The following is a 16,375-nucleotide window of genomic DNA, read 5'->3' on the forward strand; positions in this document are numbered from 1 at the left end:
CACACAGTATGAACTGGAACTAAATTTAAGCCATCACACATGTAGAAGAACTGTAATCATGTCACTCAAAGGCATAATATTTCTAGTAATCACTAGATGAATTTTTACAGCATACACACCAGCACATCACTGATGTTTGTGACATTTAAATGTAAAACACTGTCCAGTTACTGTATTTGCATGCATAACCCAGTTCTCATTAGATCTGCATCACTTCAAAAAATATTATGCTGTCAAGATAAATATTCTGATAACCTGTGTCCTCAGGTAACCACACCAGAGCAGGGAGGGTATGGAAGGGTGCTGCCCTTTTGCATGCCAAAGGAAAGTGCTCTACCTGAAGAAGTTCCTTTCTTTTATGCATACACTATTGCAACTATTCATCTACTCAATGGAATTTTATCGCAGTTAACTCATTTCCTGTATAGGAAGAAACACCATAATACAGTATGAATGAATCGAAGGGTGCAGCAAAAAAAAAAAAAACCAAAAAAACCCACTTCTTTTGCCTGAGAAGCACCTGGGAGAGGAGGAGTGCTCTATTATCATTTACCACTTGAGAGGGAGATAATTACAAGCTAAAATAGTCATTAATAAGGGATGAATGAGGAGGTTCAGGAAATTTTCAAGTCCTTATGAGGATAAGTCAGGCTGATGTCACTCAGATGAAACCATCTTGCTGTGTACCAGTAAGCCATGTCCTGAACTAAGCCTAAGTCTTCATGTAATGAATGTCAGGATTTTGCCTTCAGGTTGCCCTGCAAAGTTCTTCTATTTTTTCTGTTAGAATCCATTTTTCTTGATTCTTTTCTCCCCAGGCCTGTGGCTAGGTGCTTGTGGTAGTCACTCTGTAGCAGATTATAAATCAGAATATGGGAATAGCCTGTTAAGGGCTGGAAACAGATGCCCTGTGCTGTACTGCCAGACATGCTAGAAATAAATTGAGGACTTCATTGGCTTTAGATGAATTATGCTGAACAGTCAGATACTGTAGGAATCACAGCTCCATCTACAACAGATAAAACCTTCAGTTCCTGCTGGCTCACTAATTTCAAACCCCAAGAGTGGCTCTCTGACCTAAACTGCCTGGGATTTTGAGCTGCAATAAGGAACTCCTACTACTTCTAATATTAATGCCTTCTTACTGCTTAAATTCAGAGAGCTTGTCTGGCTTCATGATGAGAATGTCCTTAAAGGGAGACCATGACAAAAATACATAAAGCCAGTATTTATCTTCAGAAAATAATCAGTAAATATAACACCTCTAGCTAATGATACACACATGCAGATTTTTCCATATCAAACTGTATCAATTACATTTGGGCAAACCTTTTTCCTAGGCATAGCTATAATGTCTTTTCATTTAGCAAGTTGGTGTTATTTGTTGTATGCTGCCCTGATCGCCCTAATTTTGAAGGGTAGGAGCCCAGTAATACCAGCCTATAGTATCAGGCAGTGTTTCAAATTTTCCAGTGAAGGATAAACAACAGGAATGTCGGGATAAAGAAGCCTCAATTGCTTGAAAGTCTAACAGACAAATCATACATAATAATAAAATATAGGTAGGCTTTTCTTAGTATTTTCATCATAGCACTTTATACAGCAGATATCCTTATACTCATTTTAAAGACAGAAACAGGGGAAAGGGATAACAACCAAGAGAAAAGTAAAGAAACAAGTATGGGAGCTTAGTTTTCTTAGCTCTAACTCTGCAGTCTAGGAGAAAATGTTTGGGTTCATTTATGCAAAGGTTAATTTTACAGTGTAAGATATTTCTGATCCTGGTAAATCAGAAAATTGAAGAGGTGATACCTATGTCCAAATGAGATGTGTATTTCTTTAAAATGGTGGAGAGAAGCAAGAAAGAATTTTTTAATGCTGAATGATCACATATGTTTTTGGAGTTTCAAAATAGCCTTTTTTAATTATAGTCAGCCTTATAATTTTCAAAGCTGATAGTGATGGAAAACCATACTTAGTTTGCTATGATTCTTCAGATTTTCTATATTTATTGATATTTGGACTGCTAAAATGTGCTAGTGTTGCACTACCCTTTTCGGCAGAATTGTTTTTGCATTAAAATGCTTATTTGTCTAAAAAATATTCTCCAGAACTTAATTGCTTGCTGTTCTTGTTTCTAAATTATTCATAAAATGAGACAACAAAGTCCATTTTTAAATACAAAGAGAAGATTATCATTTTTATGACAAATTGGGGAGCAGAAGAGCAAAATTATAGTTTTACAGTCTACTCTGACAGGATCTTTTTAGGTATATTTTAATACTCTTCTTATTTTACTCTTGTTTATGGTAATGCTGCATGTATCTTTAGACTTGTACAGAGTTACAGCTGATACTTAGCAAAGAGAAGATTCTTTTTATAATAGAATTCAGGGTTGGTGCATCTTCATTTTTCACTAAAACAAAGCAGAAGGAACTTCATTTCATTAAATTTCTAATCTTCCTTATTCTGTAATAAAGCAGCCCTAAATGTTAAGAGACTAATGTCATTTTGTATAACTGTATTTTTCCAACTGTATAAATGACTTTTTCTGTAAGATGATATAGGTAAGGACCTATATATCAAATATGTTATTTCCTGCCCTTGCATGAAGTACTTATGTTATAGCCCTAAGCACATTTTTCCATGTGGCATCTGGCAATTATTTCTCTGGGGTTCAGCAAGAAGGGTTCCATGGTTTGTATCTTAACACAAAATTTAAAAAGTGAGCCTTATCACTCAGGGAAATTCAGATTTTTGGAGTAAGATTCTGAATACTCCAAAGTGACATTTGTGTTTCGTAGAACTAGTCGTTATGCTGATGTAAGAAAAACAGTGCAACTACTCACTGCCTCAAGGGCTTTTTTATGTGATATATTGCAGGTTTATGTTCTACCATCTCTATATTCAAAATATAGCTGAAGTAATTACTGAAGAATGAAACACAATGTGGTTACATTGCATGAATCCATCGACAACACTTAGTTCTCTATCTGTTTCTTTTGAATCAGACCTCACAGTCAGTTTCTTTTCCAGCAATACTGATGCCTTCAGACACAAATGGAGGCATCAGCAGAAGTGATATATGAAACTCGGGCATTGTCTAGAGTTTGCACTGCTGCCTTAGACAAAAGCAGCAAGGATCAACAGTTCTCTCTTTTCCATTGCTGCTTGACTAGGAAGTTGAAACTTTCCCTATCAGACCAAACTGCAGCGTTTATCTGTTCCTGCGTCCCTTGCTGCCAGCTGGGCCCGCTCGCCCATAGGACCACGTAGGACGCTCAGCTAGCTATAGAGCCCCTGCTGACATGCTCCTTCTGCGGCATTTCACACTGGCAGCCCAGCACATCTGCCCTCCAGAGGCACCACAAGCTACAGATTCATTTCCAGATGTAGCGCAAGGGGTTGGGCTTGATCTGTGAAAGTCTTTTGTAGTTAAAGTCTCAGGTAGCGTAGAAGCAATTTTATCCTGACAGTTGAAATCATCTGGGGCATGTGAGCAAACCGTCCATAGATTTGTACTCTGGAGGGCTGGACCTCTCTCTAACGTTCTTGGGTTCACTCTCCCTTGGGCTGCCAGAACTCATGTTTATTGATCTTTCAGATGAGTTGTAAGTCTTGTCAGTTTTGCAGACTACTTCTGAGCTTGCGGGTTGAGCAGGATATGTTTAATTTGGAAGCTTTTTTAGTCTGTGGTGGTGGGATTTTGTAAACTTACAATGTACTTTTTTGCCTTGTTATTTATGGTTTTTATTATGCAACCTGTCAGAGAAGAGCAAAACAGTGAAATCTATATGTAATATAGATTTTTATAGATTATTTTTATAGATTATTTTTTATGGATTTTTTACATATACATATATATATGTATATATAAAAGCTGAAAAGGTGGGAATGATTTTCTTATCATCTCCACATCAAAAAATATGAATAAATTTGTTGTTAAAATGCTAGGACACAGGAGAGCTTTGCTTAATTTTTAGCTGTGCCTTGGATTTACTGAATGACTAAACATTTGCAAAATGAGTATAGTATAGTTTCTCAATGGAGTATGAGAAAAATAAATTCATTTTTATGTTCTCGGTACTATTATACAGTGGAGTTGGGAATTATGAATAAAACTAAAATGAATAGAAAATATGAGGTACTTTTTGTGACTAAAGGACATCTTATTGTAGATTTCCAGGTTTGAAAGAAAGAGACATCAGGGTCTCCAGTCTGGCTTCTGTGTTAAAACAATGGTCTCAATTACTGCTATTAATGTTTTATGTCTGATTCATTGGTCCAGAAGTAATGTGGAGACCCAACGTTTACCTGATTTTGAGGATTGTGTGTGAGATGAAGGTTTATCTCTTGGTTAAGGTAGTGAGTCTACTGAATAGGATGAGATCCATAAAAACTACATACCGAGACTGATTTCCTCTTTGACCTCATCCAGTCTTCTAAGACATGTCTAACTACATTTTGGAGATCTGAATTGCAGTCTGAGTAAAACTTGTCTGTGTTGCCTTTATTTAAGCTCATTTGTGCAATAGTAACTGTGAAACTGCAGATGCTTAGGCTCCAGTGTGGGCTGTATTTAGATTTCCAATGAACACTAATGTCCACATTTCTATTGTTAACCAAGCTAGTTAAGCTAAAGCTAGTGAATGTATACAAACTCTCAGTGCAGCTACACTCCTTATGGAAGTGTAGGCAAGGCCTTAATATCTTTATGTTTTAGTTCTTGCTGATTGTTCAGGTCTTCCCACACAGGTTATTGTGAGGATAGGTGTATGACCAGATGCTAGTATAATGGGGGTTTCAAAGGTACCTCAAGTAGCTACAGTTTTGTGTCAGATCTTCAGAATATCCCTGTACATGTTTTGCATTCCTGGAACTGGAGACAGCTTTATACTCTCACTGTATTCAAATATATTCATTTCACAATTACTTTAAATAAAAAGCTTTGCAATGCTGTGTTTTGGGATTTTGCTTTCTCATGCATGACCCCCTAAGCAGAGCCTTCAAAACCTCTGTCAGAGCTGGCGCCATTGGAAAATGATTGTCTCTTCCCTCTAATTCTCATACTGCAGAAAATCAGCCTGAGGCTGCTTGTACATTTTACTAATTTGACTTACGGCACTAAATGGTGGCCTTAATCAGAGATGTTCCCCTAACTACAATATTAATAGTAACACTAGCTTTAATTCTTTTCAAGTTTAAATCATTTAATGACGGCTTCTCTTGTGACTGTAAAAAATGTTTAAGACCACTTCCCCTCATGACATTTTTGCACTCTCCCATCTGCACAAATGATACCATCAGACTCTCTCATTCATCATCTCTCTTGTCTTGAATAAGTGATCTGTACGTGTGGTCACTCTCAGTGTCTTGTGCAGTTGGAGGTTTGGTCTTAGTGGAACAGAGCAGCATCAAAGCCCCTCATTTTCACAGAATGGGGTAGAAAACAGGACGTCTCTTCTGTAAGTTGCACACTAACAGGGAATTCACCTGAAATGTGTATTTGTAGCCAAATCTGGTCCTTTTTTGCTGTGCAAAGGGTCTAGGATGTAAGCAAGAACCTAGTATTAGCTGTTTCCTCCTTAATTCTGTATGATTGTCTTACCAGTTCCCTAACGTTTTGTAACTGTAAATCAATGATAGTCAATTTACTATTTAGTATTACCTATGCATATTACATTATTCATAAATATATGTATATATCTACACACATGTATACATGCATACTATATGCATACCATACTATATACCTTCAGTAGCTTTTGCACTGCAATATGTTTCGTTCTGTGTAGTATATGAGATGCTTTCATGACAAGTGGCAATAGCATTTTCCAGCTTAAGCTGTTCATTAGATGAGTATAATGATTATCTCAAAGCTTCATTTAAGATAATCATACAAAATCATATTCATTTTATTACAGTCAAATGGACTTTTTTTATTTTGTTTTGCTCTTAGGGCGGCAAGATTCCTATCCGATGGACATCACCAGAAGCCATTGCATATCGCAAGTTCACATCAGCCAGTGACGCTTGGAGCTATGGGATTGTTCTCTGGGAGGTGATGTCTTATGGAGAGAGACCATACTGGGAGATGTCCAACCAGGATGTGAGTATACTGTTATCTGAGTTATGTTCTCAAATAAAGGATCAAGCTGTGAAAGGAAGTGAAGCATAATGAAACCAGGTGGCTCTGAGTTTTTGACACTGACATTGAGTAAGATGTAGAAATGAAAATTTCCAAATCTCCCTGATCGGGTAAAAGTCCTAATGAACAACAAAAAGTTAATGTCTTTTTTAGCGGGATATTTTGGACCTCTCGAGGAATGTATTAGAGAATTTTATCACTCTGGTGGTTTTCTACTGGATGATTCAAACAATTCCACTGCAATGATGTCAATCCCTTTTACATTCCTTAGCTTATTGTTAGAAACTCCCTTCTTAAATTTCTGTGATCCCCTTTGGTTCCACTTCTCTAATATTCTGTAGAAGTTTTCCATAAATGTCAAATGCACAGAATAAATTGCTCTTGGAGCCTGTGAAAAAGAGAAGCAAAGCATTTCTACTAAGATTTTAATGAAACCAAAATACTTCTGGAAGTAATCAACGAATAACATAGAGAAGTATAGTGGTTTCTTTAGAAGCCTTCTAATACAGACTTCTACGCTATGCTGGTAAACTATCCAAGTCTGCAATCCAAGTAATTAATGTATCTCTTAAAATATTTTGTTAGAAGCATAGTATTTTCCCAAATGAGATTTTTTTAACATGTCTTGGAGGGTTTTTTTCTGTTAACTTATTAATCCTAGATTTATTCCACATTCATTATTATGAACCAAATATTCTGAAGCACAATCACTAATACACATAGATTTTCCAAAGGCTTGCTATGTATCATTACTCATACCAAGTTTTAATAGTTGGTAACATAATTATAGTCAGACACTCTTTATACCACGTTATATTGAAGAAATAAGAAAAAAGAGAAGAAAACTTTTACTTTCAAATGAGTACCACTGGAACTCAGGTCTGAGCAACAAGCTGTATTTTTCTCTTAATTGATCATGAGCATTTCTCTACTGTTGGCAGAAGTTAATTATTTGAGTTACGTAGGTTGATAATCTAGTGCAATGCTTTTCATAATAGCTGTTGAATTTATAATCAAAAACAGGAAAGATGAATCTATTTTACATGCTTTTGCTTCATGGCAGTTTCAACCAGGAATGTTTTCCTATCCCTGTTTTGATTCAGAACAGTTTTTTCTGCTTTTGAATTAACTGATACAGAGAACTGGAAAGATTAACAGACTATTGCTCTATCATTTTCTACTTAGAATAAGTTGTTTTCTTACTCAAGGTACAGTAGCTACTGTAAGATGATCAAGATGTTTATACTCTAGTGAAATGGAGGAAATTTTGGTGCATTAAAAAGCTTCATAATATAAATTCTAGGCTAAGTTTTATTGTATTAATTGATGGCTTTGAACTCACTGACCCTGCACCTAGACAAATGATAGAAGAACTGGGCCTGCGCTGCCCACCTGTACCAGTAGGAGGTATACAGTTATCCTTGCAGTAAGTTTTCGAGGTATTTTCTGGCACTGAGATGAATAACAGCCAAATTCCTTTACATGGCCTTCTATCTATGAGTGCAGGATCTTCTGTGAGAAGGTAGTTTTATTTTATGCTGAGTGGAATATCCACCAGAGACTTTGGAAATCGTGTGCTGCTGAGGATCATTAGGCAAGCGGTGTTCAAGACCTTTTGAAGTTAGGCATAGTTAAACAAGAGGCTTGCTAACTGTAGCTTTTATATGCATTTAGTTTAATCAAATAAGAGTTTTGGAGTTGCTTTTTACTTTCACCTTCCTCAAAGTCACATACGGTATCTTAACTTTCCTTTAGGCCTTTCTGTATGCCTAATTTACTGCCTGGTTTACTCTGCAGATAAACCAGAAGCATTGCATTGCAAGACAATTAGTGAATAAACACATCTGTTTAAACATGAAATGTCCATGGTAATGTGGCTCACAGAATTGATAAGAACTAGTTGATTTAAGTGCCTTGAAGTTTTCAAAAACTTTTATCCTTGTGCAGGTAATTAAGGCTGTTGATGAAGGGTACCGCTTGCCACCTCCTATGGACTGCCCAGCTGCCTTGTATCAGCTGATGCTGGACTGTTGGCAGAAAGACAGAAACAACAGACCCAAGTTTGAGCAGATTGTCAGCATCCTGGATAAACTGATCCGTAATCCCAGCAGTCTGAAAATAATCACCAACGCGGCGGCAAGGTGACATACTAGATCCCAGTTTGCACATAACATAAATAAATGTCTTTGTTTTCTTCATCTTCCATAATTAGAATTTGTTTACTCTGTTAACCCCTTTTTTTCAACTTTAACCATGGCTATATGCAGTCTTGAAGGCTAGAGAAAGCTTCCTGGCTGTCCATATGGGAGAAAGATTTAACGTTATTACCTTTTTTATTGCTCTTATTTTTATTGCTGATTTATTATTAGACACTTTAATTCAGCAAAGCAGTTATGCTAGGGTTGTGAAACCCATTGTAAGATTGAACAGAGGTTTGCTAGAGAGAGACAGATGAGTGATTTGGCCATCATGTGATCTTCCTTTTCCTTCTCTGGACCTTATGTGGTGTTGTAAGTACTTAGTGTTTCATAGGTTAAAGGTAGCCATGTTCCTAAGTATCTTTCTGAATTGGGGCCAAATGCATATATTCTATATCATACACTTACACTCTGCTCTGAAAAATCACCTTAACTTTAATCATATGAATTATCTTTTCATCTTGAATAGTACTCACATACTTAAAAAAGGCACCTACGCTTTCTGTTAGTTCAGTGCCTTAACTAGGAATTCATTTCCAAGCCATGCAATATTCCTAATTGCATTAAAAACATTCATTTATAATCCTGTTTCTTCAAAACACTCTGGAACATCACTGTGATGAGACAAGCACTATATCATTGAGAGGGAGTAACTGAAGAATGTGTTGACACCTAAAGACATAATGAGGATGTGGTGAAATAAGAGCTTTGGTTAAGTAAGGTGTGAGTGAATCAGTTTATATAATGCAGAAAATGTCATACTCCTAGTGAAGTGATCTGAAGAGATATAAAATTATTTTTAGCACAAATGCTGGTGAAAAATATTCCATCTGCAAAATAGTCAGTGAGTGATGTACTCTGCTTTTCTGCTGTGTCAGACCCAGGTCTTGGAGGGCTGCTTCTATGGGCAAGAGACCAGAATCTGACACAAGGCAAGCTTTAAAAATGAACCCAGCAAAATATACTTCTCAGACCTTTACTTCTAATAAATCACACTCCTCATCACAGCAGTCTAATGGGAAAGCGCAAAAAGGGAACTGGAGCTAAGGCAATGCAGCTTGGAGAACTGCATTGATACTGCAGCCTGCTGTGCAGGTAACACGGACCTTGCCACCTTTTCCCTGGCACCAGCATTATGTTGCGTCCCGAGGTAGAGGCTGACTAGTCTAATTACCTCCTACTGTTGCTCCAGAGACTTCCCTCTTCCAGGGAAAAGGAAGGCCACCATACTAATGGGATTTGCTCTTAAAATATATATAATGAGAGAAGAACGCTTGCACAGTAATTATATTGTAATAATTTGATTGGTGACTATTTAACACAGTTAACCGAAGTGCTTACCAGGACAGTTATTTCTGTTACCTGGCAGGTGACTGCCTAGAAAAAGAAACAAAGTTGTTAACAATTATCTTCTTAGTCGAGCAGGTTTCTTCTAAACATCTTGCACTGCCATTTGGTGAAGGACTCATGCAAATAATTACCTTGCAGGGGTATACTGAAGTGCTCTGCTGAACAGGGGAGTTGGGAATCATGAGTATCATGTAGTGTGTTTGGTTTTTGACTGTAGAAATCAGTGCCCGCATATTTTGCATTTCAAACAAAAGCAAAATTTCCATGGTTTTGGTCTTTGTAATTAGGGAGTTGAACCTAGCAGAGCTGAAAACAATGCTGAAGCATCAGTTCACGCAGTAAAAGCTGATATCCTCTCATGGGGAACACATTCGGTTTGAGTATTATTTTGCACCTGTTAGCTTCTGCCACGCAGCACCAAAATGCAGTCTTGCTCGCTCCTTTCTTTCTCCCTCGCTCTGCCTGCTCCTATTTCATTACATAATTTACTGGGAGGGGCAACACAGGCTCTCACTTCCCTATCCTGATGCTCTGCTCTCTGCTCACAGCACAGCGTGGGGAGAGGAAAGGGGAAGGAGGCTGCTAACACTGTAGGGGACTTTTCACAGCTACTTGAGGTGAGCTCTAAGACAGTTGCGGCTTTGGCTTAGATAAGGAGAGTGTCTTTCTGAGTAGGTGGGATGTTCAAGGAGATTTTCATTCCCTTCCCTCCTTCCCCATTACTTTTCCCCTTTCCCCTGCTTCATCCTTGGCAACCCTTGCATTCCCAAGCAGTTCAGTCTCGCTCCTTTTCTGCAGCTCCTCACCCCTCAGTGACAGACCTGGGGACTCTGGGATCTGTATGGGGAGCACCCCAGCAGGGCCTGGGGGCCCCGGCACCAGCAGAAGGGGTGAGCCAAAACACTTCCCCACTGGGAAGGCATCTGTTGCAGTTCAGGAAATCGGTGATCAGTGATCTCTCCATCTCACTCTCTCCCTGTCAGCGTCTGCAGACCTACCTAGGCTATCTTTAAACTTGCATACGACTGAGAATTAGATGTGACAACATAGTGCTGGGGACACCTATGCAGATTTGGAAATCCACGAACACCCCGATGTGACCATTGCCAAAACCTCAAACCTCAGCTCTGGTTATAAAAGCTGCAGCCAGCTTCACCCACTTTGTGTCTTGCAGAGGCACTTCTGTCAGGTAACTTGTCCTACTTCTACAGTAGGAGCCTATAGGTCTTCTAGCCTGGCACTGAATCGCTGATGTGCAGCATGCCTTTCATAAAGGCTGACAGGGAAAAATAAGAAGCTAGGCTTCAAATGGGTTTGGGCCTTGCTGTAGAATTACGTGCAGGAGTAGTCAACTGATATGGAAAGGCAGGGATTCAGGGCAGCTCCTAAGAAAAAAAGATGTACAGTCAGTCTCCAAGCAGATTTCATTTTACTGTCTGCATCCTGGGAGGGACAGACATCACTATAGCGGTAAAGCCCTGTGTAATAAGTACTTTGTTCAGCCCAGAGGGCTCAGTGGATTACATCATCTCAGACGGCTACTCTCAGTTGTTATTTGAGGCTGAAGTACTCCCACAGCACCTCTCCCCATACCCGTAATAAGTAAATAATCTAAGCTGCAGAGGTCTCCTCTGGCCTGTTCTGTCCTGCTACTGAAAAAATGCTAAGGCTTCATCCCCAACATATGCTTAGAGGTGTTCAAAATATACTTGGTCAGGAAAAATGTTTAGCCTGATGATTTCTGTTACAGATGCAAAGCCTGTCTCTTCTTACAGATTTTAGAGCTGGTGTTTGTTTAAAATAGACACAATGATCTTATATCCTATTTAAAAGCACATTTTTGGAGGTGCACAGGATATCCCTGTCCTCTGTTACATTACATTTATAGCTGACTTTAACTGAAGGATGCGCATGACTGTATTTCTTTTTCAAAGGCCATAGCCTGAGCATGTTTTATACTAATATCTCATAGGAATATGGGAGAGGAGTCAAAGCTTTCAGTTTTGTATTTCCTTTTCAGTTTTCTACTCCTTCTAGCCACACCTTGGCATCTAATAATTTCTTCATACATAGGGAGATTTTTTATCCTTATTGACCTTCTCTTTGCAAATTTTTCTATATGTTTGTCAACCTTACCTCAGCAAAACTTTTTTGTAACTTTAGCCTAAAAAATGTTTCATAATATCTTTCTGATGTTGTGCTTCGTCTCTAATTCACATGAAAATTCCTTTCCTATTCCTTGTAAAGTACAGAGAGTATGGCTGATTTTTTATTTTTTTTTACCAGTCAAAGTTCACTTTTTAATTAGGTGGCCACCTTGAGGCCTTTCTAACAAAGCCTACGCTAGTTATAGGCTCTTGAGTGTTTTGTGTCCTTTAGGTTGTCTTGAGTATATTTCCAGCTCTGTAAAGGCCTATAGATATAGAATTCAGTACGCATCAAGTTGTATAAGTCATACAGTTTGGTAAAGTAACCCCATCATATTTTTCTTTGATTTATGTCTTGCTGTTCTTTCTTGTTATCTGAGCATTATGTTCATTTTTATAACTGAGTCGTTAGGTTGTTTGGATATTTTTAGGATGGAAGTGAGTTCATAGTTCTTCCAGTTTTGATCAGTTCCATTATTTTTCTACTTGAGCTTATTATTTTTTAGTCCATTGTGTATTACTTCACGTTTGTGAACATTTCATTCAGATACAAAGCAGATGGAAAGTGTTCTAAACTTTAATAGGAGACAGAATCACTTCACCCGTGTGCTAACCAGTTGGTGAAGCTGTGATCGAAAAGGTTTTGTTAGTTCTTGTTTCATTTGTGTGAAAAAAAAAATTTTAACCCAAGAGTTACACAACTGAAAAATTTTTTATACACTGCAATTCTGAAATGAATTCATTAACGCTTCATTTTCTTTTTGGTCACTTATTTCTGATTAGTTTCTGAGCAAAACATTTCTCTGTTATATGTAAGATGACTCTCCAGAGGTAGAATGTCTGTATATTGTCATTTTATATATGTGAATCTTACTCTATCATACACAGACATTTGGAAAAATACATCTAAAACATAGTGTATTAATAAAAATATCTTTAAAGCATTTATGTCCCAAAGTGGATTATGCTATTGGAGGATAGTGTGACTTTTAGGTATCAGGGTTCTGAAATGGGATTCAGGCAATGTGAGTAATATTGGATCTTTCCGATTGTTGTTCTGGTGAACGTGGGGCTGTGTTTGTTTCACATCTGTGGTGCAGGTGGGACAAAAATCACTTAGTCATTTTGAGCCTGCTAAAATAGGAATAACAAAGTTAATCCACAGCACCTGCCAAAAAAAGAACGTTTGAAAAAGTTGAAAAAAGTTCTAATTCAAACACGTAATTTTCAGAAATTCTGAATTTCTGCCAACTCTGTGGTGGATTTCAAAATTGGGAAGGAATCCACACAAAAAAAGTCAGTCTGCTTCTGTATTTGTACTTTTGCTTCTGTAACCTTTTGGTAAAGTGAAAGACAATGTCAAGTATTTCACCTGTCCTTTCTACAGTAAACATATATTTAGGACAGGAAGAAAGGAATTGTATTGGAACCACCTGGCAATTATGTTTCTTTATTAAATGATCTGTAACCTTTTCTTGTGCTTGTAGGTTTATTAATAACTATATTTAAGTACAAGAATTGCAAGTATTTGTCTCATGTATAAAACACAGAAAGCAAACAACTGTCTTCCGTGTAAAAAAAAAAAGTCATTATTTTATGAGCTGCTCCAAGTTAACAGCTGACAATTTTATTAGTTTCATTGGGTCTTCACTGAAAATTGCTACTTATTTTGCATTGCAAATTGAGAAGAGGATCTAAGACGAAGGAGATTTTAATGACACGTTTTTCCTTTAATGTCTTTATTTTCAGTTCGTATCTATCTCAAGCATCTAACACGGAAAGTCATTATCATGTTTTACTGCTTGCAGGTAGTTTTGTAAAACTGACTGGTGACTTCTGTCTGCTTTCCTGGTAAGATACCAATAGAGTGGTTGGAAACACGTTTGTGAAGCAGTTTTCTGTTTGCAAATGCAGTTATCAAGTATTTTGCAAAATAAGTTGGCCTTCATTTTATTTTGGAAAATGTCAAAACCATCCACTTCAAATCCAGATGCTTTATAAGGGCTTTTAAAACAATTATTATGTTTAGCTAACTTTTCTGGCCATCTGTAAAATTTAAGTTACCTTCCTCACAGGAGGATTAATTTGAAAATTTGCCCCAAATTGTTGCAGATGAAGGTGTTACTTGCAGGCTAGCCATTTAATAAGGTTCAACATCTATTTCGCCTGACATGGAGCTACCTTTAGTATGAAATATATAGAAAAGACAGAGCTTGTTCAGCAAAGCCAGTAAGCTTCAAGAAAGCTGCTTGATTTCATAAATAGAGACCGAACCCAAAGCTGACTTTCCTGCACTTTGTAGATTCCTCTCTCTGCACTCCAGCAGAGAGCATCAGCCAGTCTAACTAATTTCCAGTCAGTCCTTGGGATTAAGAGTATTTTTAAAGGGTTAAAAATTGAATCTCTTCTTCTTACACATAGGAGCTTCTGAAGCAATGTTTTATTTTGTAATTTCAAATACTCATTTTAGTCCACTAGTCTTCTCTGGATAGCATAATAAATGTTGCCAGTTGCAAAATGTGAGAAGTTACATGCCTGCCTTTTATTTGCGGTCTATTAAAGGATTTCTGAAGAGAATATAATATGAAAAGCTAAAATAAGGAAACAGAAACAGATTTTTAAAGGAAGAACACTGCTTAACAAAATAAAAAGACATTTAAAATTATATTTATGCTACTTTCAAAGTGAAGACCATCATCCTTGCTGACTACAAACCTTTTCTGTGGGTAGTACTTAAATAAAATTTAAGGCCAAATGTCTGCTTTCCAGAACACGAGTGTAAATACAGAGGTACTTCACAGAACTCAGTCAAATTATTCTTCATTTATAATAATGAATATGCAACCAAAATTCATTCTTTGTGTTTATGAATGTCAGTTAAGATACAGGTGTAAAACCTAAAATGCTTTTGGAGGCTCTGGAACTGAAGTTTACAGAATGTATAGTTGTCTCTCTGAAACTCGGCTGACTTTGACTGAGAACCAGGACAGAGGGAGAAACTGGCCATTGCTGTGACACAGAGGTCTGAGACTGTATATCTCACACTGTTAAACGTGTTTCCCCTTTTCCATTAATTTCCAAGTTTCAACTCTGTGATGAGGAACTCACAAGTCTGACTACAGAAATTAAAAAAAAAAGTTTTCATTTTTAAACACTTACATGTTTTTTTTTAATCCCCTAAATGCATCTTATTTGGTAATTCATAACTATGTAACTGAATTGAAAAAAAACAGCAAAAAAAGTGCATTATATTTGAATTGCACTGCTGCATAGGAGGTAGATTTGGGTTTGGATCTGTTTTACATGTTAGAAGTTCTCCATTTAACATGTAATTTCTGCCAATATTGTTATATCTAAAGCTAAAAAGACAAGAAAGCAACATATTTTCAGAAAAAGCATAGTTGAAATTCTTTTAATATAGTTCAGGAAATGTAAAGGGTCAGGGTCAGTTACTCTTCCTGATGAAACTAAGAAAGCATTTGAAAATGTGTATGAAGAATTCCTCTTCCATACAATCATGTGTTAGCAAGTTGTTTGCAGCCCTATCCTGATATTCTTGAATTTCATGCATTGTTTGAATTATTCCCTGGAATAATTTTCTTGAGCAATATTTGGCCTACATGTTATTTGTGGGTAGCTGACTGCAAGCGTTTGCTCCTGAAAATTTGCTTTATTTGGCTGTCACTGTGGCGTTCTCACTGGTTAAGCATGATATTTGCTCTCATATGTCCAGAGCAATCATTTGTATTTAAAAATTTGAAGTTTGCTTCTCACAAAGTTTGTTTCCACTTAAAATCTGATGATTCTGTGGAAACTCCTTCTCATATGCTAGCTTGGTGGGGTATTTGTGCAATTTAAACTCGGTAGAGGCAGTGAACAGGTCAAAACAAAAACTTAGACTGCTCCATTTTGCAACATTCTTCAAGCCCTGTTTTTACAGTAATTCTTACTGCAAAACTGCTATTTGTGTTGGCCAAACATTTTGTTGAAAAGTTCCTTTTTTTACCATTCAGGTCAGATGGCTTCAGATGGTCAAAAAGTATTGCTGCCCTGCTGTAATTTTGCTTGCTTGCTTCTCACTCTTAGGAACTTTAAGACTGAAGGACTGAAGGAAGGAGCTTTCAGTTTTATAGTCAGAGCCTTTCAGTGCTGTTCAGACTTTGTGATTGTCCAGGTATTAACAAAAGGGTCTAGGCTTGGCAGAATGCTGCAGAACAGAAGCCTACATATGAATTTTTAGCCCCATTCAAAGAAACATCAACAATGCAATCTGTATCCTAAAATGGACAGCCTGCTCTGAAAGAATTCAAATAATGTAAACCTAATATGCTGGCTGTCCTTCTGTTAAGCATAAAACAATGAAATCATGGATATGGAAAAACTTAACTATTAATCACATGGAAAAATAAAATGTTACACTAAATAATACGCCTTGATATATAATCATAATTTGGGTTGCATGTGGAGTGCAGCAGTGAGACTTAAGGGATTTGGGGGCACTTCAGTTAGTCAGCGTGATAGAGACATAAAAG

At 37.2% G+C, this 16,375-nt stretch overlaps 1 protein-coding gene across 4 annotated transcripts in view; it reads left to right on the plus strand.

The window, feature by feature from the left end:
- EPHA3 (EPH receptor A3) overlaps positions 1–16,375 on the plus strand; it is a 233,655-nt gene that overhangs the window by 205,498 nt on the left and 11,782 nt on the right. For all 4 annotated transcript variants that reach the window (XM_064522258.1, XM_064522262.1, XM_064522272.1 and 1 more), the window contains 2 exons: positions 5,960–6,109; positions 8,096–8,289. In XM_064522258.1, coding sequence (XP_064378328.1) covers positions 5,960–6,109; positions 8,096–8,289 — 344 coding nt within the window. The remainder of the gene's footprint in view (positions 1–5,959; positions 6,110–8,095; positions 8,290–16,375) is intronic.

Source organism: Dromaius novaehollandiae, chromosome 1 (genome assembly GCF_036370855.1).
Source record: "Dromaius novaehollandiae isolate bDroNov1 chromosome 1, bDroNov1.hap1, whole genome shotgun sequence".
Lineage (NCBI taxonomy): Eukaryota > Metazoa > Chordata > Aves > Casuariiformes > Dromaiidae > Dromaius > Dromaius novaehollandiae.